The 23072-nt window shown below is 36.9% G+C and overlaps 1 protein-coding gene across 2 annotated transcripts in view; it reads right to left on the reverse strand.

The window, feature by feature from the left end:
• Window positions 1-23072, reverse strand: part of MACC1 (MET transcriptional regulator MACC1) — a 103784-nt gene that overhangs the window by 21871 nt on the left and 58841 nt on the right. For both annotated transcript variants that reach the window (XM_037056296.1, XM_037056297.1), the window contains one exon: window positions 1073-1195. In XM_037056296.1, the coding sequence (XP_036912191.1) occupies window positions 1073-1195 (123 nt within the window). The remainder of the gene's footprint in view (window positions 1-1072; window positions 1196-23072) is intronic.

The raw sequence follows: 23072 nt of genomic DNA on the forward strand, positions 1-23072 counted from the left end.
TTCGATTCCTGATCAGGGCACATGCCTGCATTATAGGTCCCCAGTTGGGGTGCACATGGAAGGCAGGCAATCAATGTATCTCAGTCACATTGATGTTTCTCTCTCTCTTTCTCCCTCCCTTCCTGTCTTCCTAATTTCAAAAAATAAAAATAAATAAATACAGTAGGCCAAATAGACAATTCATTTTTCAAATTATTTCCTGATGACTTTGTATTGATAAATTTTAACATTATAATTTTTCATATATAATAAACATCAGATTTACTACTTGTAGAAATTCACTGAGCTTTTTCAGTTTAAAATGACAAAAAACAGATTTACCACTATGAAATGAAAACATGTTATTACTTTGAAACATGAATAATTTAAGAATCAGTAACATTAAAATATTAACATATCAGCTCTAAGGAATGTTACATATGTCAAAGAACTGATGTCTTTTTTTGTTTTGATAGCTACTCATACTTGGTCATTCCTCAGTAATATTGGTCATGATTTTGTGGACTTCATGAAGTTGGTTCCACTTCAGAGAGAAATGAAAGCCAAAAGGCCAGCCATAAGAGAAAGATGAATTTGAGTACACTGTCAGAATCTTTTTGGTTTGATGGGTATAGAACTATTATCTTGATTGAAGTATGTTTTCAGTGGCAGATAGTAAAAATGGAAGATGCATTTTGGAAAAGAAAAGTTGTGCTTCTCCCAGTCCCATACTTTCAACAAACAAGTTCCATCTAACTTTCAAAACTACTTTTCCTCTGAGATTCAATTTAATATTTTTATGCTCCATACAGATTTCGTAGCCCACTCCAAGCTCTACAGACATCTTTAACCCCTAAATTCATTATATATTTACTGCACATACCACTCATTTAATGAGTTTTTGCCTTCTTTTAAAATTATAATCTGTTGAATCTGCTATTTTATTCCTCTTTTTAATGATAGTTTACATATGTCCATGATAATATTGAGATTTTATAATTCTTTTAATCTTTTGTAAGACTTTTCAGAGCTAGACCTTCAATACTTGCTGGTGATGGATGAAAAAAGTTACAACAATTTTACCTTCCCATACCTGTGATATTGAACTTTTTGGAGGGCTTTTGGGCTTCCATGTCAATCAAATTTCCTGCAGACCTACTTCGTGGAGTACCTCCTGACCGAAAATGGGCTCTTTCACTGGTTAACATTTTTCCACCTACAAAGTGAAAAATACAGCTACATGTATGTAAGCATATTTAGGTTGGCAGAGAAATCAAATTCAAGTTAATCACTTCCATTTAAATAGAAAAATGCATGTAAAAATACTCTTCATAAATCCTCATCTTCTGGTAGGATGCTGGACTAGAAGTGTATTAGCACTCCATTGGAAAAAACTCAGGGCCTGGATTAATGTAAACAAGAAAACCTAGAAATGCATTTGTAATCCTACAAAAAAGTAATAATGAAAATCTCAAGTATAATAAAAAGAATATTAAGTTGAAACTTCAATAAATAGACATTGCCTGACTGGTGACTAGAAGACTAAAAATCACAAAACTGGAATTCTTTCCCAAATCCTTCTATGCATTCGATTCACTTCAAAGAAAAGTCACACATTTTATATATATATATGTTGTGTGTGTATATATATATATATGTGTATATATATATATACACAACATATGACATATATATGTGTTTGTAAGTCCTTAAGTTATTTTAAAACATATATATTATACCTTGAGAATATTATGGTAAGTGTAATAAGTCAGTCAGAAAAAGCTGAGAACCATGTAATTTCACTCAGATGTGGGATATAAAACTGAAACTCACAGACACAGACAACAGTATGGTGGTTACTAGAGAGAAGGGGTGGAGGTGTAGTAAAGGGTAAAGGGGGCCAAATATATGGTGATGGGAGATGATTTGACTTTGGATGGTGGTAACACAATACAATACAAAGATGATACCAATATATCACACAGATGTACGCTTGAAACCTACATGATCTTATTACCCAATACATATAATAAAAATGAAAATTTAAAAATAATCACAAAAAAGGAAAAGGAAAACAAAAGGTTAATATTCAAGGTACCCCAGTAAAAGATCACGAGAGTAATTGCACCAGCAGACACCGATATTTATTATAAATAAGTGCTGAGTAAGACGATGTGAAATTGGAACAGAAATAGACTAAGAACACAGAATACCCTTAGAAGCATACCCACCCTCACAAGGCAAACATTGGGGGAAAAATATATCTATTACATATGACTAAAGAACAAGGAGCAAATTCCAAAATATATAAAAGATTTCTACACATTACTAAGCAAAATGCAAACATTATAGAAATTTGGGGAAAAAAGATCTGAACAAATATTTCTCACAAAAATAAATACAAATGACCTCTAATATATTAAAATATGTTCTATTTATTGATTATAAGAGAAATGTTAAATGAAACCACGATACAATTACTACCCATCAAATGTGAAAAAAATTTAAAAAGTAGCAGCACCAATTACTGGCAAACATGTTTGGGGAAGGGCAATCCTATGCACTCCTAGGGGAAGTACCAGCCAGTACAACCACTTAGAAATCAATCTGGTGTCATCTGGGAAAGACAATTACACCCTAATACCCAGCGATTCCCATCCCAGTTATTTGTCCCAGTAAAACTGTGCATATGTTCATCAGAAGAGACACACATAAATGTTCATTATATTATATTAACAAAAAAGTGAAATCAAGCAAAACATCCTTTGTCCTATGACTAGATAAATAAATTGTGTTTTAATACAGTGCAGAACCATGTAACTATGAACACAGGTGAATTACAACTAAAAGCATCAAAATGTACTAAATTAGGTACCCCACTGCTGAAACTTAACTGAGGCATTTTACTCTTTTTGATGCAAATGAAAATGGGATTATTTTCTTAATTTCTCTTTCTGGATGTTCAGTATTAGTGCATAGTAATAGAACAAATTTCTGTATGTTAATTTTGTATCCTGCTGAAAAGTCATTTTCAATCTGATGTTACGGAATACAAAAATGAATAGCAGCAATGAGACATAAGTAACCTACAAGGTCAAACAGCTGGAGAGTGATTTACTCGGCAATAATTACTCATACACATTACTGCTACCCCATAGAGCTATAACTCAGGATACTGTAAACCTTCTCAGACTCGAGGTTCCTAACAGAATATTCTGAAACATCCCATCTTCCAGTTCAAATCTCCAGCATGCTAATCCCTACTTCTTGTTCTTTTTGTGTTAACACAAGTCCTTAAACTTTGACTCTTCTTTTTTGTCATATTCCTCTTCCAAAGTCTTGACATTTTATTTCAGAAAAGTTTATTTCATTTTTGAAAGGAACCCAAAAATTTTCTGGTATAAAGAACAAGTTAAATGAAGAAGGAAAAAAGAAGGAAAGAAAAGGAGGGGAACCAGCATATTTTCCAAGCATGATGAATAAACAAATGCAAAAATTATCCCATAAGGTGCCACACTTCAAAACATCAAATGGTGCAATAGCAGTTTTTTCCTTTGACCGTTGAAACTACGTGGAAAGATTGGGCGAAAAGCTGAATTATGCAACATGCAATTCATGCTAAAACCTCAAGTTTCCTGGCAGATCTTTAAAATTCTGTGGTTGATTTTACCAAATACCATGTCCAAAACTAAGTCCTTAGCACACCATAGGTAGCTAAAGGTTTGAGATAGGAAAACTAAGTTCTCTCTCTTCAACAAAATTAAGAAAACCAAAATAAAATAAGATAAAAACTTTAGAGGAAAAAGTGTTTTTCAAAAAGATAAAGTACATTTTAAATTGGGAACCAGTTTAGACAGATNCAACATGCAATTCATGCTAAAACCTCAAGTTTCCTGGCAGATCTTTAAAATTCTGTGGTTGATTTTACCAAATACCATGTCCAAAGCTAAGTCCTTAGCACACCATAGGTAGCTAAAGGTTTGAGATAGGAAAACTAAGTTCACTCTCTTCAACAAAATTAAGAAAATCAAAATAAAATAAGATAAAAACTTTAGAGGAAAAAGTGTTTTTCAAAAAGATAAAGTACATTTTAAATTGGGAACCAGTTTAGACAGATCTACCTAAACTCTAATTTCTTACAGAGAAAAAAGCAGTAAGAAACAATTTATACCCAGGATTCCTTTGAAGCAAACACTTGATGGAAAAAGTAGTTATAACCGAGTCAAATACAGTTAGAAGTTCTCACCCACACAAGAACCAGGAACGGTGCTTACGCAGCTCTGATTCCAGACAACCATAATATCTCAGAAACAGAGGCATGAGCTGGTGATTAGCTAAAATTCTTTCTGGAGTAGCCTCTTCTCTGGTCACCAAACAGGCCCTTCACTGTCCTTTAAGCCAGTAGTCCTAAAAATCACCTGGAGCGTTTGATCAAATGCTGTTGGGTGGATCCAATTCCACTGTTTCCAATCTGGCACTCAAGAGCATTTGTAACAAAGTGACCAAGTGATGTGAGGCTGCAGTCCTGCGGTCCTGGGCAGCCTGTTTTGAGAACCTCATTCTCAAAACCACTGTGTTCATTTCTTTCCCTGGCCAGATGGATTTCTCCCTGTTCTCTGGTTGCTCCCATTACCCCCCAACAAATCCTCCTTCTTCTCCCAATCTTTTTTATGTGCACACACACACACACACACACACACATCACAGGACTTCATCCTAAATCTGGATCTTTTTTCCTTATAAGTACAGGGAAAGGCTGTATCAGAGCAAAGCCTTGCTGGAAGGTCCAAGATGCTGACCTGGGGAGGGCAGTGCTTGTTTACACAGGTGCCAGGAGCCAGCCACATGTATCATTACCCTGTGTTTTCTTCCAGTTCAACTTCACACTCGGAGGCGCAAGCGCTATCCTAAACAGGAATTTTTAAAACTTTGTCTAAAGAAGCGTGAGTCAGCCTTTATTGGAATGAGTAAGTGGGAAAAGAGCAGTTTACCACCCACTTAATTGGGGACACATTGTTGTCACTATGCCTTTAACAACACACTTATCTGAATCCACATGATTCATTACTTTTTTCCTTAAAAAGTCAATGAATAATGTTTTGCTCTTCATTTAGTTTACTGTTTAACCTAGGCGCCAAGTAACTGGGAACATTTACTAACTATACAACTTAGCAAAAGACTGCAGATTTTTAGGGGTCAAGTGAGTTTACCAACAAATAACCAGAGAAGCAATACCATTTAAAAGAATTATTCCTTTTAAATGTGTTCTTTTGTAGTCATTATGTTTATCGTCATGATTTAGCTATTTTTAGCCATCTAATAGGCTCAAAGTATTTTCCAGCTAGTCCTTAAAAACCTCAGGCCTCCTTCATATTTCTATGGTCCACACTGCTTTTAACTATTAACCTATGTGCTAGTGAAAGTACTTCCATGCAGGCTATCACTCTTAGAGGTGACAGCAAATGGGAAAACATCAGAAGAGCAATTATTGAGCAGGTAGACTTTCTTCGTCCCTCAAAGGCCAAACCTAACCGAATAACTTTGTGTTCCTTCATGTATGTAACTGGTATAAAATGCCTGAATGGACCACAAAGGAACTATAACCACCAGATGATGCTCACCCCGTGTGATTTCACTGGACATCGTCATGGTGCGATGGTCTTACTGATTGTTACCCCAGGGCATCTTCTGATGGGCTACCAGGGCTCTCTGATCAGTAGTGTATATCCCCTATCACCAGTTACAAATAGTTTGAGTGTTATCCCTAGTCACTATGACTCCAGATTTAAAAGACCACACAGGGAAAATGATGGAAGTCACTTTTCTTTAAAAATATGGCTTTATAAGAATCTCCAGGGACGCCGGTGCATTAAGCAGTTATAGTAATGCACAATAATTTCAAAGATGCCTTCAATCTTGGGAACTCAAAACATTCCATCAGTATGTCATCTTGGTGATATCAGCATGTCAAACCATCTATCAGCTCCTTTATACTTCGGCTTTTCCATCACTGGCAGAGCTGAAGTTTGGAGATAACATCATATTAGTGAGCAAGAATCAAAAACAGAGGAACAGTAGATCAGAAATTGTTTTATGTTCAGCTTGATGACATAACACAGAACCTTCCCAGAAGCCTCACTCGGGGAAGGGAAAGTGTGAGGCCTTTCACCAGGTACACAATTATGTAATAATTTTAAAATATCCATCATAAGAGCTACTATTCATTGAGTGTTTGCTACATGCATTAGTTTTCTCATTCATAACTTGTAGTAATTCTAGAAAATTGGTTCTATCACTATTACTATTTTAAAGGTAACAAAATCATATTTAAGGGATATATTTGCCCAAGATTATATAAGTGCGAAACAGCTGAGCCATTGTTTCAGTTTAGAAATATCAGACTTTTGAGAACATAGTTTTGAACTCTATACTATGCTTCCTAACCATGAGGTCAGACCTTCCCTTTCAAAGGAAGTAAGGCGGGACAACTCCCTGGGCTCATTGTCGGAGAGCATCAGACCTCATTCTTGATCCCAGGAGACCTTCACCAAGTTCACAGCAGGGCCCAGCACATGAACATGTGACCTATGCAGACAGTCACACAGGGTCCCTTTCTCAGAGAGGCTTTATGTGGCACCTTGAAATGCTTAATATGTTTTTAACAAGAAGCCTCATATTTTCATTTTGCCCTGAGCACTGCAAATTATGTAGCCAGTCCTGGTGCATGAAGTTGGAAACCCTTAGCCTTCGGACCCAAGGAAAGCGACTGCAAGTGATCATGAAGAAAAGAGAAAAGCATTACCATAAAGATGAAGAATGCTCATTTTCAGATGACAAACGTGAGCTGCAGGAAGGGTAAACAAATTGCCAAGGCAGCACGTTCAGAAATCAAACTACCCTCTCCTGATTTGAACCCCTTAAGAAGGCAGGTACAAGTTAAGCGGTTCTACCCATTCCATGAATTCTAAAATTAGGAGATCCTTTAAAAATTCTGATGCTATCTCATGTCACAAGCAACAATAGCTTAGATTTTAAGAGCTTGAAGTAAAAATAATAAAAAAAATTAACTCACTAAGAGTGAAATAAAGCAGTCTCCAACCCCATACTTCCCTGGAATCATACCTCTTACCAAACCAGGGCTATCTCCTCTTCATCACTCTTCCCTGGACACTCTAGCAGCTGTTTGCATTATTCCTGACACAAAAAGAATGCTGGGCTTATGACAAGAGGCCTGAAGGTGCAGCAGGAAGAATGCAGGCTTTGGAATCGGACACACGAGGGTTCAAAGCAGAGCTTACGAATGAAGTCTCTGGTCTGAGAATCGCTTTTCTCATCACTAGAGACTAAAATATCTAAATACTTATAGTTGTTGTAATGGTATATGAATCACGTCTCAATGAAGCTGTTTTTATTCTTTAAAAAAGTTGTTGTAAAGATTAAATTAAGTACCATAGATCCCCAGCTAACACCAAATAGCTGCTTAAAATAATAGTTCTTATCTGTTTCATTTTTCCCATCTGTGCCATTTCTGGTGGTTTCAGTAAGAGTAATGAGTGGCTAATGACAAAGATGCTTAAGGAATATTGTAAAAGAGGAAGAAGAAAAATCACTGTGGAGTTTTAATTGCCATCTTAGCTTAACTGATTGTTCACACTGAAAATGTTCTTTGTGCCTCTCTAAAGAGAGTAATTGAAAAATTGCTATATTATTTCATAACTATGTTTTATCAGTCCTTTTGCAATAATATCCAACTTTTTAAAGCCAATACTTGTCCCACTGCTACTGTATAGAATTAATTATAAGATGCCCAATATTCTTTGCCAAGAGTAAAAATCCTACCAAATATTTTGTGTACACCCACAGTTTTCCTTGGGTTTGAACTTAGAACACTGGTGTGAATGAATCATTTATATGTTCTCTGGCAGATTTACCTTCTTGACAGAGAGTAAGTATGAATGTTGAGTCGCTGTTAAATGAGCACAGAGTGTTCGCAAGATAATAATTACTGTGGGAAGGAGCACATGGGAAAAGTTTGGTGGAACTGATAATATTAAGGAAAGAAACACATTAATGCCACATCATCCAATGTGTAAAGCAGGATTTTCCCTTAAATTCTCAACAATTTATCATGCCTAATTTTTAACATTTCAGGGAATCGCAGAGGGTTTTTTGGGGTCAATTTGGTAAATGAGAATCATGTGCAAAGTATGAAATGCTTTTCAAAACACAAACTTGAGAAATACAATATGTGTTCACATGTGGATATATATTACATAGATAAGTAGATAGATGTAGTTATAAATGAATATACATATATAATGTAGCTAAACAAGAATATTTTATTAGTAATAATGCTTCAGTATTCTGGAAACTGAGAACTGGAAGATCATCTCCTTTCAGAGAGATAATCGAGTCTTCAAAAGTTCACTTACTTGAAGACAATATCAAGTATCAAGGAAATGCAAAAGAAGTCTTAAGAAAGAAACTGAGAGAGACCAAACTTTTCCTGTGTTGAGAAACAAAACCTACTGAGGGTCATGGGGGCTCGAACTGTGGGTTATTGTAGCCTAAAGGGTAAAAAGAAGACATAACTAATGAACATGTTGTCAGTGAAACATGGGGGTGGTTTGACCCTATCATCTCCTTTCTCATACAGTATTCCAAAATATTCATATTACTTATTGATGCAGATAAGAGGTTGAGTCTTACTCAAAGGCATGAATGACAGGAAAAGAGTTGCTCAAGTGAACAATTGCATAACAATTAGAGGGACCATCTATGACCCTGGGTTTGCCCAGGACAGCCCCATTCTGAAACTGTAAAATCTCAGCCCAGGGAAAACCAAGAAAATTGGTCACTATAATTATACATATTAGGGTACAAACACATGGTCCCCGACTGAGGATGTGAAAGTGTAAAATACTCAATATAAATTCCTCCTGTTTGAACACATTTTTTAAATATTTAGAACCATTATGAGAATATATATACATATATGTATATATTGAATATATATGTAATATAATCATTCTATTTGTCATTATATTCAGGTGAGAATATATTCATTATATTCATTTGTCATTATGAGAATAAATATATGTATATATATGAATATATATATATATGAATATATATATATATTCATTCTATTTGTCATTATATTCAGGTATTAAATTATAATAAAAATGTCAAATTAAACACAAAGAACCCCCAGAATGCAATAACTAAAAGTGTCTATCACTGTCCTTTGTACTTCACTAACATCAGTCTGAAGAATTGCACCTGCTCACCCAGCGGCCCGAAGGAACTCCCAAGCTGTCCAGCAGGATCTCTGCCTTTCCCTTCCTGTCCACCTCCCCTTGTCATTGACAACAGGTGAGATATTCAGGTGGGGAGTGTGTCCCTCTGCTGAAGCCACACTGCCCTGTGGGAGCTGGCGGGTTCCTCATGTCCAGATGGAAAAGCTTGAGGAGGCTTGGTCGGAGCTGGGCCCACCTGGAGCAGGTTGGGACCTTCCAGACTGCTGTTCCCGGACTTTGTGATGGTCTTGCTCCAGCCCTCTAACTGGTTCTAAGAAGGTTAGTGTGAAATAATGCTTCTCATCTATTCCGCTGCACCAAAATCAGCTATTGAACTTAAAAATACAGATGTCCAGTCTTACCCAAGACCCTGGTGTGGAACCTAGATATCATTATTCATATAAAAAATCCCAGGAGCTTCTGATGCATAGTGAAGGCAGGGCATCACCACATTGTAATTATAAGGTGATGACAATATATTGGTTGCATTTGGCTTGGCTTTAGATAAACATATTACTAGGCATAATAAAATACATGGCAGCTCAAGATGCCATCCCTACAAGGCAACCCTTCCAGGGGCAAACATCTTTGGGACATTGTGCTGGACATGGGATTTCAGGGTGGTAAAGGAAAACTCGTCCTGTTTTAGGGAAAAGGAAAAAAAGGATACAGGAAATTCCTGTGGGCGGTGTGGTCCTCCTGGGACAGCCTAGAGATCAGGTCTAAGACCAGTTCTGCTCTATGGTTTAGGGGCAAATACTGTCTCTCTCAGCATGTTTTGTTGGGGTTCATCGTCTCCTTGTCTTTTCTTTCTCTTAGAAAGATCTAGATGAAGATACTTTTGCATATTAAGGTAATGTAAAAACCTGCTTTTAGCATAAGCCTTGGTTCTGAATGGAGCCCAGGCAAAAAGAGTTTTCTTTTGCTCCATGTGGCATTTTCCAGCTCACCAGATATATGTATATTTGAAGATCTTTGTGGTAAACATTTCCCTAATAAAAGTATCTTAGTTTTTAATACACAAACTTTATATGGCATAAGAATCTCTGATTATTGGTCAATGTGTCTCTAAGCAAAATATATATTTATTTTCCCTAAAGCCAAAGGAACATTTTCAGCTAAATAATATTCAAGAAAACTAAAAGTTTCATTTCAAATCCAACCAGTAGAACATTAGAAATATAATTAGTCATTTCAAAATCAAAATAGTATAAATAAAGAAAATATGAATTTTGAAGCTACTGAAACCAGCAATATATTTTCTTTTACAACAATATTAACTGTATGGCATTTAGTGTATATGTGAGGGTTTTGGGTGATGTACAGTACATTTTCATTTTTTTCATAAAAAATAAGAATCTAAAATTAAAGAACAAGTTATTAACTGTATGCATGAAATTCCTGAGTTCCTTTGTATTTACTAGATGAAGTTTTTCAATTATATCGTTTAAGTATACTCTATAATTATTTTACACATTTGGTTATAAGTTTCTGCTGAAGGTATAATAAAATTTCTAACCATGATTTTCAAATTATAAAGTTAACCTTTTTTATAATTTAGTCTATTTTCACTTCATCAGGCTCAGGGCTTTGTTGCTAAGACCATATAAATATGTAAAGGTTATGTTTTCTTACTGGATTTTCTGAAGTGTTTCTCTTTATTCCCATACATGTTTACTGACCTCAACTACATGTTCATGTTAATATTGCCATTTCAACTTCCTTTATAAAACTGTACTTTACAATTTAAAACACATTTTACCCAGTTTAACATCTCCAAAATAAAGATGCATTATGCAATTGGTGTCAGAATTTAGATGTTTCTTTTTTGATATTTCATAAAGTGTGTATCTTAAAATGTATGGTGTTTTCAATTCAAAGAAATATACTATTTACCCACCACCCTTTTCTATCTCTTTGTTTCAACCCTTTTGGCAGGTTATTAAGTATGCCACTATAAATAGTAAATAGTTGGATGTTTAAAAATTCACACTGATCATTAATCTACCTTTAAAAAGTTGAGCTCTATCATTTTACACATATTTTAAAACTCATAATTTTTACTTTCTACTATATTACATAGTGCTTTACTTGCTTTTATTTTTCTCTTCCTTCTCTTGGATTGATAAATTTTTCAATGCTCTCTTTTGTTCCCTATTTCAGATTTCTAAACATATATCACATCTCTCTTCAACCTCCTGGTGAGAATACCAAGGATAATCAGGACCAGTCTTCTCTAAAAGGTAGAAAAAACAAATCTGAATCTCTGAGAAATTGTTATTTGTGCAGAGGCCTATAATTTGCAAATGTAAGGATTAAGAAGAGATAAATTGCTCTTTAAAATTCTATCAATAACCCAGACACTTATTTATCATATACTTTTATAAGACTATATTAAAACATTTTTCCAAAATATATCTTCAAGTATTCAAACAATAACCCAAATGAGCATCCAGTGAAATTCAACCAACATGTCATAAACAGTGAAAGTGACATGTAATAATAGAAGAAAGATAAGAAATAAAAAAGTCTCTTAGGACTGAGCTGGATGTCCAAGATAAAAATGAGACGGCATTTATACAATCTATAGGAGGAAATAAGAGCATTCCTTTAAACAAATTTTAATATACAAATTTTTTTTAAAAAATTAAGCCTGCTTAGTTACAAAGGGAAGAGGATGAAAATAGAGAACAATGTGAAAAAATTATTTTTAATACTTTAAAATCATTGTGACTAAAATGAGATAATGGGAAACAAAGAGAGAAAACAGGAGAAATCTGGTAGAAGTAGGAAAGGTATTGTCTAACGCTGGTTCACTGAGATTCGCAGGAACTAATAATAGCTAACAATTACTGGGCACAGTCTGTGCCAGGCGGTGTTCGGCATCCTTTGTCCTTCACATCTGTTATCTCTTCTCACCAGCACAATAGCGCCCTGGGGTAAATGACATTATTGTCTCCATTTTGCAGTTAAGGAAACTGACACACATAGATATTAATGAATTTATCCAAAATCACGCAGCTGGAGATAAGAGCCAGAAGCCAAGGCTCAGGAATCTTACCCTGATGTCAATACTGCCCACAACTACATGCAGAGTGTCCTGTGGGCAATGCCCCTGGAGACACGGACATAGGCCTGGAGTGGCTCTTCTGAGAGGACAGAGACAAGAATTACCACCACCCATCATGGGCTTCCAGTTCATTAAAGCCTCACCCCTTGGTCACTCAGGTTGCTCTTCCTGACTTCCATCTGCTGCCTCTCCATACCCCATGTAATCTAAAGCAGCTCAAAGGGACCTGCTAATTGGGATGATTTTTTGAGTTTTTCAAGATAAATAACATCCTAAGTGGTTCTGAAAACTTTCAAAAGGAAAAACTGGACCATAAATATAAGATATTTATTCACTGAACTAAGTACATAAAAAGAAATTATCTTAATCAACAAAGCAGTAAGTATACTGAGTGAACTTATGGCTGTGGTCATGACGAAGCGTCATTAAAAAATGTAGCAACATATTGAAAAATGGGTAAAATAATAAATAAATAAATGGGTAAAACCATGGGTAAAAATAATAAATAAATGGGTAAAACCATGGGTAAAAATAAAATAAATAAGTGATAAATTTAGAAAATAAATAAAGGAGCCCGACATGCTGATCACATAAGATCTCTGCTAAGTTAAATCCATTGTGAAAATAGTGAAAATGCCATGTGGAAACTTTGAGAGGACTCACATAAAGAAAACAAAAATGTGGAAGAATCGGTTTGCAGAATTTGGATTAGTCTGTTTGAAATAGGGAAGAATAAACCTATAAAGATTCCTTAGGAAATCTAAATAATAATTCCTCAAATTATGAACAAAAACATTCATTACCATACAGTTTTAATGCCAAAGTAAATTACTATAAATATCCTATAATGTAGACAAAATTAAATAAATTATTAAACATCCTGTATTGAAATATTATGTAGTCATTAAAGATAATCATGAGGAAGGAATGTATCAGCATCATTATACTTATGAGGCTATGGTAAGATAAAAAAAATTTAAACATGCTAGAAAATTAAATGCATAGAATGATTACTATTGTGTTTCATCAAATCAGACAAAAAAAAAAAGAAGGGCAAAGTTTGGGATGGCAGTCATAAATTACCAGCACACGTTTTAGTAGTAAGAGTCCTAATATAGATTTTCACATTCTTTTTCTGTATTTTCCAATTTTTAATAAGCAGGTATTATTTGATTATAAAAATATTATTTTACATAGAGAGGGCAATAGTGATTAAATCACAGCTAGTTTCTGAAGGACAGGTTTAGAGAAAAACAGGATAAATAGGAAAGCACAATGAGAACAAGGAAAAATTCTTAAAATTGAGATGAAATTAATATTTCATGGCAATCCTTTGATTTCAATAATCCTTTGACCCCATAAGGCCAGCCACCTACTGATCCTACTACCTTTTCACTGCCCCATAACTTACGTGCCTCCCCACAAACCTTCTCTTCCTCTAGTCATACCTTAAATGACAAGGAGTCTTAATTGCCTTCCTATGCGCCCCACTAATTCCCTAAATACCACACCGCTTTCTCCTACTGACTAATGGGACCACACCTTGGTGCAATGCAACACTCCATCTACTTGTCCTAATCCTGAAAGCTGCTTATAGCTGATGAAAAACCAAACTAACCCCAGGTTGGTTCTTAATGCTAATGAGCAATTTTACTTAATGTCTGTGGCACATACACCCCCCTCTCCTTCCTTGTTGAATCTCTAATGACCTTCTCTGGTTTCATTTTTAGCTGATGATCTTGCTTCATATTCTATTAAGGATTTTCAAAAGAAGCAATCAGAGAGAATGTCTACCTGTTTCTACCAACACTTCCCTTGAACTACTCGGACCCATATATTCAGATTTCTCTCCTGTTACTGTGGGTGAGCTGTCGGCACTGCCAGCCAGCTTCCCCTCCACATGCGTGGCTGGTCTCATTCCTGCTGACCCGCTCAGAGGAAATGCATCAGGAACTCTCCTCCATCTTCCCTGCATTACAAATGCATTCCCTGTATCGCATCTTTCCGTCAGCATAAAAACATGCTGATACTTCCGATGTCTTAAACAAAAAGTCAACCAAACATGTCATGACCTCGCTTTGCACTATTGTACCCTTCCATTTGCAGCTGAAACAAGCATGCAAAAAAAAAAAAAGCCTTCTCTCCTTATCCACAAATACCTTCTTCCCGTCAAACCATGAGATGATTTTTGCCCATCCCCCACTCCACCAGAAATGCTCTTGTCAAGGTCACCTAAACCTCCTATTGCCAAAATCAATGGTAAATACCTAACCTTATCTGACCTATCAACACCACTCAATACGGCTTGTCACTTTCTTCCCCGGAAAATGGTTAGATCATACCACTCAGGTCATACCATTTCATCCATGCTCAAAATTATTCAGCGGCTTATCAACCAAGCAAAAGCCAAAGTCTTATGGCCCCCACGGCCCTATTCCATAGTGTCAGGCCCCATGACCTGTCTGAAGTCTCTCTCCTTCCACATAGGACTCCAGCTAAACTGGTTACTTGCTATTCCCTAAAAACACACGACATATTCCTGCCTCTGGGCTTTTGCACTTGTGTTCCCTCTCTTGGATATCTATGGTGACTTCCTCAGGATCTCAGATATCTCCTAAATACGACCTCATTGATGAGGAGTTCCCTCCTCACTAAAATTAACAATCCACACTCATTATTGAATTTCTCTATATTTTTTCTATACGACTTACAGCAGCTAAATATGCTATATGTACAACTAATTCATTTTGTTGTGCCCCATTTCCCCACACCAGAATGTAATCTCCCTAAGGGGAAAATTTATTTCTTTGTTTATTTCATTCATGTGTATATCCCTAGAACCTAGAACAGTTTTTAAATAAAAAACTCAATAACTATAGAGTACATGTTAAATGAATTTTATTTTCCCCTGAAAAGTGAGAAAGAACTAACTGGCTTAACAGACTGAAATTAATGTGTACCCAATCCATAGGAGTCTGCGAAGGTGCTCTAAGTAGTTTTCGATTCTACTGAAAATCTGCCACATGGGTAGTTTACATGAATGGCTGGATAGAGAGCATTATGCTAAGTGAAATAAGCCAGGGAGTGACACACAAATATCATATGACCTCATCTATATGTGGAACCTAATCAATAAAACAAACAAGCAAGCAAAATAGAACCAGAGACACTGAAATAAAGAACAAACTGACAGTAACCAGAGGGGACTGGGGAGTGGGATAATGGGGAAAAGAAGGGGAAGGGTCATCAAGGAACATGTATAAAGGACCCATAGACAAAGCCAAAGGGGGGGAGGATTGAGGGTGGGATCGAGGGTGGGGTGGGCAGGGATGAGGGGAGTCGGAGGGAAAAATGAAGACAACTGTACTTGAACAGCAATAAAAGAAAAAAAGAGAAAAAATGCCAGCCACAGAGAAAAAGCTCTGGAAAGATTAACCAAAAAGTGACATATTTAATTTCCATCACTGGTTGTAGATCAAAGTGAGGGAAGCTACCTGTACATAGAAAATGGAGGGAAAGAAACAGAGACGATAAACAGAGATCCAGGAAAGTAAATGAGATTCTGATGTCTATCCTTTCACCTTCTCATCTGTGTATAATAGGTGCTCTAGCAAAGGACTAAAGTGGCTCATTGTAAGTAAGTAAACCAAACAACCACAAATATTGTCACTTTTCTAAATTATGTTCAGCGTCACACATTTGAGAGCTAGCTAACGTCTAGGTTCTTTAGTCTACATTCAGCCTAATTCCATGAATATTTGAATAGCTCACTCCTGACCTAGCCTGGTTATGAATTTCAACCATTTACTTGTTTTTTTCCAAGCTCACAGAGACAGTCACCTGAAGTAATATTCTAAATAAGCCCCAGCTGGCTTTAACAAATAAACTCTTAGCTTGATTGAAGCCAGTCATTTGTACCCCAAAGTTATTTAATAATCAAAGAACACCTAGGATATGGACTAACCATAAATAAGTGGTACTTTAAAGATAGAAAGAGAATTACCCAACTGACCAGGCTTCCTGTGCTAAAAATAAATCAGGGCCATTTTAAATGTTTGTTCAAATACATGTATACTGTATCATTTTTGTCAGCATAATATCAAAGATTATTATACTGACGCCAAACTAAATGTCTAATTTTAAAGTTTCCTCCTAGCTACCTTTATACAAAACATTTTTATACTAATATTTTAATCATTATTTAGCATTTGTATATTTAAAGCCATAAATGAAATAACAAATTGTTACTGAATCTTAACATTAAATAAAAGTTTTTCCTTAGCACAAATTTTGCACGGCTGACAAATGAAGAGCCAAGGCTCAACAAACAAACATTCCTCTTTGTTGATTCTTCTGTTCAAAAAGAAATTGGCTGTGCCTTTTTCCACTCCACAGCCCGTACACATAATTCTAAAGCACAAAAATTCTGGAGAAGTTCATGGCTTCAAAACATCAGCAAAGCCAAAAACTGTTAGTTCTTTCAAACCAAGAAAGATGAAAGGGCCTTTATCACAAACCCCTTTCCTAATAATAACCACTTTTTCTTTGTTTGAGAGTGTGTCTGCAAACTGCTAACGACAGAATGATCAGTAGACCTATTCCTAGGGCTTAAGCAGTTGCAAAATTCAATTTGGCACCGACACAAATACAAAACAAGTATTACTCCCAGTAATGTTTGCTTTCTGTTTTATGTAAATACAGTCTTTCCTTGAAAAGCACAACTGGGACTATGTACACAAAGCCTGTAAACAAGGGGGAGTATTACAGTCTCAGAAAACAGAAAGAACCAATACTTTATGAGTGGCCCACTCACCTTTCTGTCACACCAGCTCCACTAATCCAAACTTTCTTCCTGAGTGGACATTTTACCCAACTCTGAAAATGACTAGCAGCAACATAACACCTACTGTACCACTCAGGGTGCAGTAAGAAAAATAAAAACCCTACAAGGTCTTCCTATCAGAGGGAAGTGGAAGGCTAAAATAACAAAAAGTGAACGTGAATTAACCTAGACCTGGGTGCCTGCAGAAAGCAGCTACCACCCCCCGCGGCCAGGAAAACAAAAGGGAAGAGGCAGTGGTAGAATGCAGAGGTCCATGTGCCATTGCATCGCCAGGATGCCTTGAGAAATACTGGGAACACCAACCGTGGGACCCATTGCTCAGACTTGGACCACAATGGGGTGCTATTCAGTAGATGCTTGCACAGCTGAGACAAGATGTGTTGCAGACACTAGTTGGGAAATACAGCTGGGACCTACGAAACTGGTTCTGGAACTGCTGAGAACGTACCGCTCTGCTGGAGCTGAGGCTACCCAGGGGCTCTGCTGCCGAATGCTGGTATAGCCCAGGGGAGCTCCACCCGGCGGGCGCTGGGGTACCTGAGGAGGCGCTGGTGCTAGCTCCAAGGCAGAGAACTCTGTCTATGGCTCTTGGAATAGACAGAAGATGCTGGAGTTCACAGCTTTTTGCTGCTGAGGATAGAGGCCCAAAAGCTAAAAACAGGAAGTGAGTCACTTTCCCATTCCATCATTTCTCAGTCTCTTACCAGGACCTCTCATCCACAAGACCAAACTGGAATCGTGATGACAATAAGAAACGTGGAAAGGTAATCTGTGGAAAAGGAAAATCTACAACACACCGGAGCACTAACTTGTAGGAGCAGGCTGAGAGCAAATAGGCCAATGGCTGGCGTATCTCCTATCCTCCATGCCAGTTTTACAGTAGTATTTAACATTAACACCGAAATGTGTTAATAAGAACTGGGTATCTCATTTTATCCATTTTACTGAAGGAATAAAATAATAAGTAAATAAGATATAAATAGAAGATGAGGATATAATATATAATAGATATAATATATAACTATAAGCTAATGTACTTATTTAAGCCTACTATTAAAGAAATTATACTTTCAACTTTAATAATGAAGCATTTAGTAAGTGTATGCAAGTTACTAAATGATATCTATCTTTTTTCCTGTCATAAAGCCATGTTAATGTTCTACTTAAACCTTTATAGTTCTGTTCAAATTCCAAAAGATAATGTTGTTGAGCAGATCATTTATGCAAGAAGTAGAAAAGCAAGAAATAGGTATTAGCCTGTGGTATGTTAGAGATGACCTATGATTCAGTTCTTAGCCATCTTCTCATAGAGATTCCCCATGAATCTAGACTGGCTTTAGTGATTTGCTTGATGTATAGAAAGCAGGAAAAACAATGTGCTGGGATTTCCAAGTCTATTATAAATAGCCTTGTAGCCAATGCCTAGGTCTCTTGGAAAACTTCCTCTAGGTGAAACCAGCTGCTGTTTGAGAATTCCTACTGCCCTCAGGTCACCATGCTATACAGTCAACCCATAACTGGTCCAGTCAACAGTCCCAGCTGAACCCCGACTTCTAGTCATCCCAGCAAAGTGCCAGGTATGAGTGTGAAGCCATCTCGAACCGTCCAGGCCAGCCCATCTGCAAGCCCAGAGCCACGGTGCACACTATGATGGGCAGAACACCACAGGACCAATTCCTACCTGAATCTGACAGCTACCAGGTGTGAGATATAACAAAATGCTTGTTTTTAGTCACGATTTTGGGATAGTTTGCTATGTAGTAAGAGATAACAGACTATTGACTTTCTAAGAAGCAAAGAAACGCACACTAATGCAAATTTTCCATGGAAAATGTAACCCGGTTATGCCAGCTAAATCAGCTAAAAGTAATCAAATCACAAACCACAGCACTCATGAAGCTTCAGGGATAAAGTATGCGTATGTATTACTAATGAAACTGAAAATGATTGCCAGGTTCCGACACACCGCTCGGTAGTGAGAGAGGCAGGGAACCCAGCTTTTCTTTTCTTCTTCAAACCTAAAAGAAAGTACAACACAGTTGTAGCCGCCTTCCATCTTCTTTTTTTTAGTTTTTACAAGAGAGAAACACAGGGAGAGACGTTTCAACCCGGCCTCCTAGCAGAGACTCCGGCCAAGGGCCAGTGGGTATCTAGAAAAGCAAGACCACGTCAGGAACTTTATTTCTACACAAAACTTTGTTGTGCTGTATTTAAGAATAATAGGGAAAGTCTCCCTTCAGATACGTCCTCAGAATGTGAATCTAAAATGGCCTACCGTGTAGTTTCCATTAAAAGTCATGCTGAGACAAAAAAGGAATACGTGACCCCTTCACAGCATACAAATCAAATCAGTCTCATCCCCAAATCAATTTGAACCAAAAGGCTACTTTAAGCTTATTTTGTTTGTTAGTTTATTTTGCTCATTAGGTTCCTCATGTAGGTGAAATCATATGGTATTTGTCTTTCTCTGACTGTCTAAATTTCACTTAGCATAATACCCTCCAGGTCCAACCATGCTGGTGCAAAAGGTAAGGTTTCCTTCTCTTCTATGCCTGAGTAGTGTTCTGTCCTGTAGATGTACCACAGCTTTTTTATCCACTCATCTACTGGTGGGCAGTTAGGCTGTTTCCAAATCTTAGCTATTGTAAGTAACACTGCAGTGAACATAGGGATGCTTATATTCTTTCAAATTTGTGTTTCAGGGGTTTTTTGGATATATTCCCAGAAGTGGAATTGCTGGGTCATAAAGCAGTCCCATTTTTAATTTTTTGGTAACTTCATACTACTTTCCACAGTGGCTGTACCAATCTATGTCCCCACCAACAGTGGAGGTCTAGGTAGAAAAGGTGAAGGGATTAAACAAAAAACAAGCAAAAATGACCAAAAAAACAGCCCTCATAGACACTGACTGCAGTATGGTGATTACAGATGAGAAAGGGGGTCAGGGAGGTAGAAGAGGGTAAAGGGGCAATAAATGGTGATGAGTAGAGACCTGGGGTGGTGAACATGTAGCACAATGTACAGATGCTGTAGAATTGTGCCCCTGAAACTTCAAAAACTTTATTAATCAATGTCACCCAAATAAATTCAATTAAAAATTTAGGGAACATTTTAAAAAATAAGTAAAGCAAATTACTCCAGCCTCCTATCAAAGTGGCCTTTACAGAGTGATAGCTTAGTACTACCTCCTTGGTTTTTCCTCATGATAAAGATGAACTGTCACTGTATATGAAATTTCTCTATATTTTTGTAAAACTGCAATGAGGGGATTTTTCCATTATATTATCACATAAAGCCATGTATGGCAAATTATTCTCAGAGTTTGGGGATGGGAAGTTTCTTCTTCCTAATTTTAATGTTTTCTCTTTTAAAAGACTCATACCCCCTCTCACACTTCGGGTTTTACCTTGGCTACTAAAGAAGCTTAGGCTGGGTTTTGTACATTTTCATTAACTTTCCATATTCCCAGTTGTTTGCTTATTTATTTAATATTTAATGTCCTCCCCAACTCACCATACCTTACCATTATTGGGAGTTAGTTTTTATTGTTAAGGCTTTCAGTTTTCTTGCATATGTATTTTTATGATTGGGTGCATGAAGTTATACTGGGGAAAGGTGGTATAGAAATACATAACAATGTGTATCGATATGTGTTCATGCATGTCCTATGCAATACATATTATCATTAATGGTTACAGAAACATACCTTTCAGATTAACAAGACTTTAGCAATAATTTAATTGAATGGTTGCAAACATAATTCTCTCATGCATAGGAACCTATTTCCTCAAAACTTAAAGAAATACAGTTGGGAAGTAAATAAGTAGATGCCGAGTCCACCTGGTTGAAAGGTAAGGAGAAAATAGCTGACACCCCTCACCTTTTAGCCACCATTTTCACTGCAATAATGGGGTCTGGAGTCACCGCACAGAACTCAGTTTCCCAAGGGACACATGTGAAAGCTCTTGATCCACCTCAGTCGTCTCCTTTTATAAATATGGACGGTGGAGCAGTGAATCTCCTAAAGCACTTACCCGGTGGGTGACGCATTGACACCAGACCTCAAGGTCCCTGATGGCCAGATGTTTCTTTCTGTCTCTCAGTAGAGAGGCCATTTCCCATATTGACTTAAAGTCAAAATTGTGGTGTTTGAAAAGAGTTAAATGCTTTGGGATTTTGTTAAAAATTAAAGACCGTCTAAGATTTTTTTAACTCAACAAGCATACAAACAGCAGTTTCTCTTTCTCCTTCCAAACCTATCTAGTTGAGGAGCTTTCCTATCTTCTTCTCAGGTTTGCTTTCAGCTGGTTCTGACCCTTGTCTATTCCCTATGCAAAACCAATGTATCTAAATTTTTTGACCATCTCAGTAAAGAAGCATGTGGTCCTTCATTTTTATATTTAATAAGCACAGCTAACATAAAGATTCTGTGGAATCTTAGTGAAAAAAAGTGCTTCTCTTTCTTGGCCATTTTTAAATATTGACCTGACTTTAATTTTCTAACATTATACATATCAAATCTTTTGTTTGTGAGTAAAGGCTGCACATGTCCTTGTGTACCCACTATCAACAAACTGAGGACTGAATACGGTTGGGAGCAAGGCTTAATTTACAAGTGTCTCTGGACAAAAACTAAAAAAGTAGAAGGTGATTATATAATGCACTAAGATTTCAGACAAACATTGGATATACCATATAAAGATTTTAAAAGCCACATGTGAGCTGCAAATTTCAAAGTCACAATTCTTCACAATCAATTTTTCAGGTGGAACAGAAAACTGGGTAAAAGTTTGATTTGAATTTTGTAGACTTAATGTCATGGCTTTTAGGAGAAATGCTTCCAAAGCTACTATTTATTGTTTGTTTTCACTTTCATATCTTATAATTCATAGGCTTATTTTGTCCACTAGGATATACAGGTGCTTTCATTTATAGAAATAGTTCTTTAATAAAAACCATGTCAATGTTAAACACTTCCAGGATCATATGAAAAACACCACATTCATGGTGAAATCCTGAAACAGCAAAGTCTTCAAGGCAGAATGTCTTCCAATTACAACCGTCACTCAACCAGGTAGAGTAGGAAATAGCAGGACAGCCTGAAGTCTGGGCATTCCCAAAGAAACCTCAAGAAGACTGCATACATCTGGGTGTCTCTGAGAGCACAGGATACCTGGGGCATGGAGGAGACTGGTGGGAAAAGAAGCAAACCACTGCCAAGAAGATATTGATCAAAGCACTGCCTGATCCCCTTTCACCAGTGCTGGGAAAAACCTGGCACTAATTAAACCAGTGCCTGGGTAAAGTCCCAGGGACTTTTCTGAACCAGAATTAGGCATTGGATGGGAGATCAAGAAGGATAAAGAGCCCAAGCGTATCATATTAGTTCAGGAAATAAACAATGAACAAAGCAAGATGGCCCAGGACTCAAATTTATTGGAAAGCGGTCTCCCAGTGGGCAAGAGGGGATGAAAGGGGACCTGACAGCCAGCGTGAACACTTAGGGCTTATCCAGACAAGTAAATACTCTGTCTGGGCCCCACCCTCCGATTACACAATCATGTCTTGATAAGCCCCTGAAGTCAGCTCCTGGTCCTCCACTCTCTTCTCCATTCTGACCTCAGCCTCGATTTTAAGCTCTGCAGTTCCCTTTAATGAAGCAAGATATTTATAAGGATCACCAATTGATAAGTCAAATTACATACAGTCTATCCAATTAATTCAATCAGAAGAATAAACCCCATGCACCCCAAGCAGGTTTGACATAGAATAAATCCTTCTAATGAGACACAGAATCAGACTAAAGAATAATAACCTGAATGGGCAAAACAACAAATAGTTCATGAAAAAGAGTGATGTACAGAGAACTTCCAGGGAATCC

This window comes from Sturnira hondurensis, unplaced genomic scaffold (assembly GCF_014824575.4).
Source record: "Sturnira hondurensis isolate 20B ecotype Veracruz unplaced genomic scaffold, ASM1482457v3 Scaffold0008897, whole genome shotgun sequence".
Classification (NCBI taxonomy): domain Eukaryota; kingdom Metazoa; phylum Chordata; class Mammalia; order Chiroptera; family Phyllostomidae; genus Sturnira; species Sturnira hondurensis.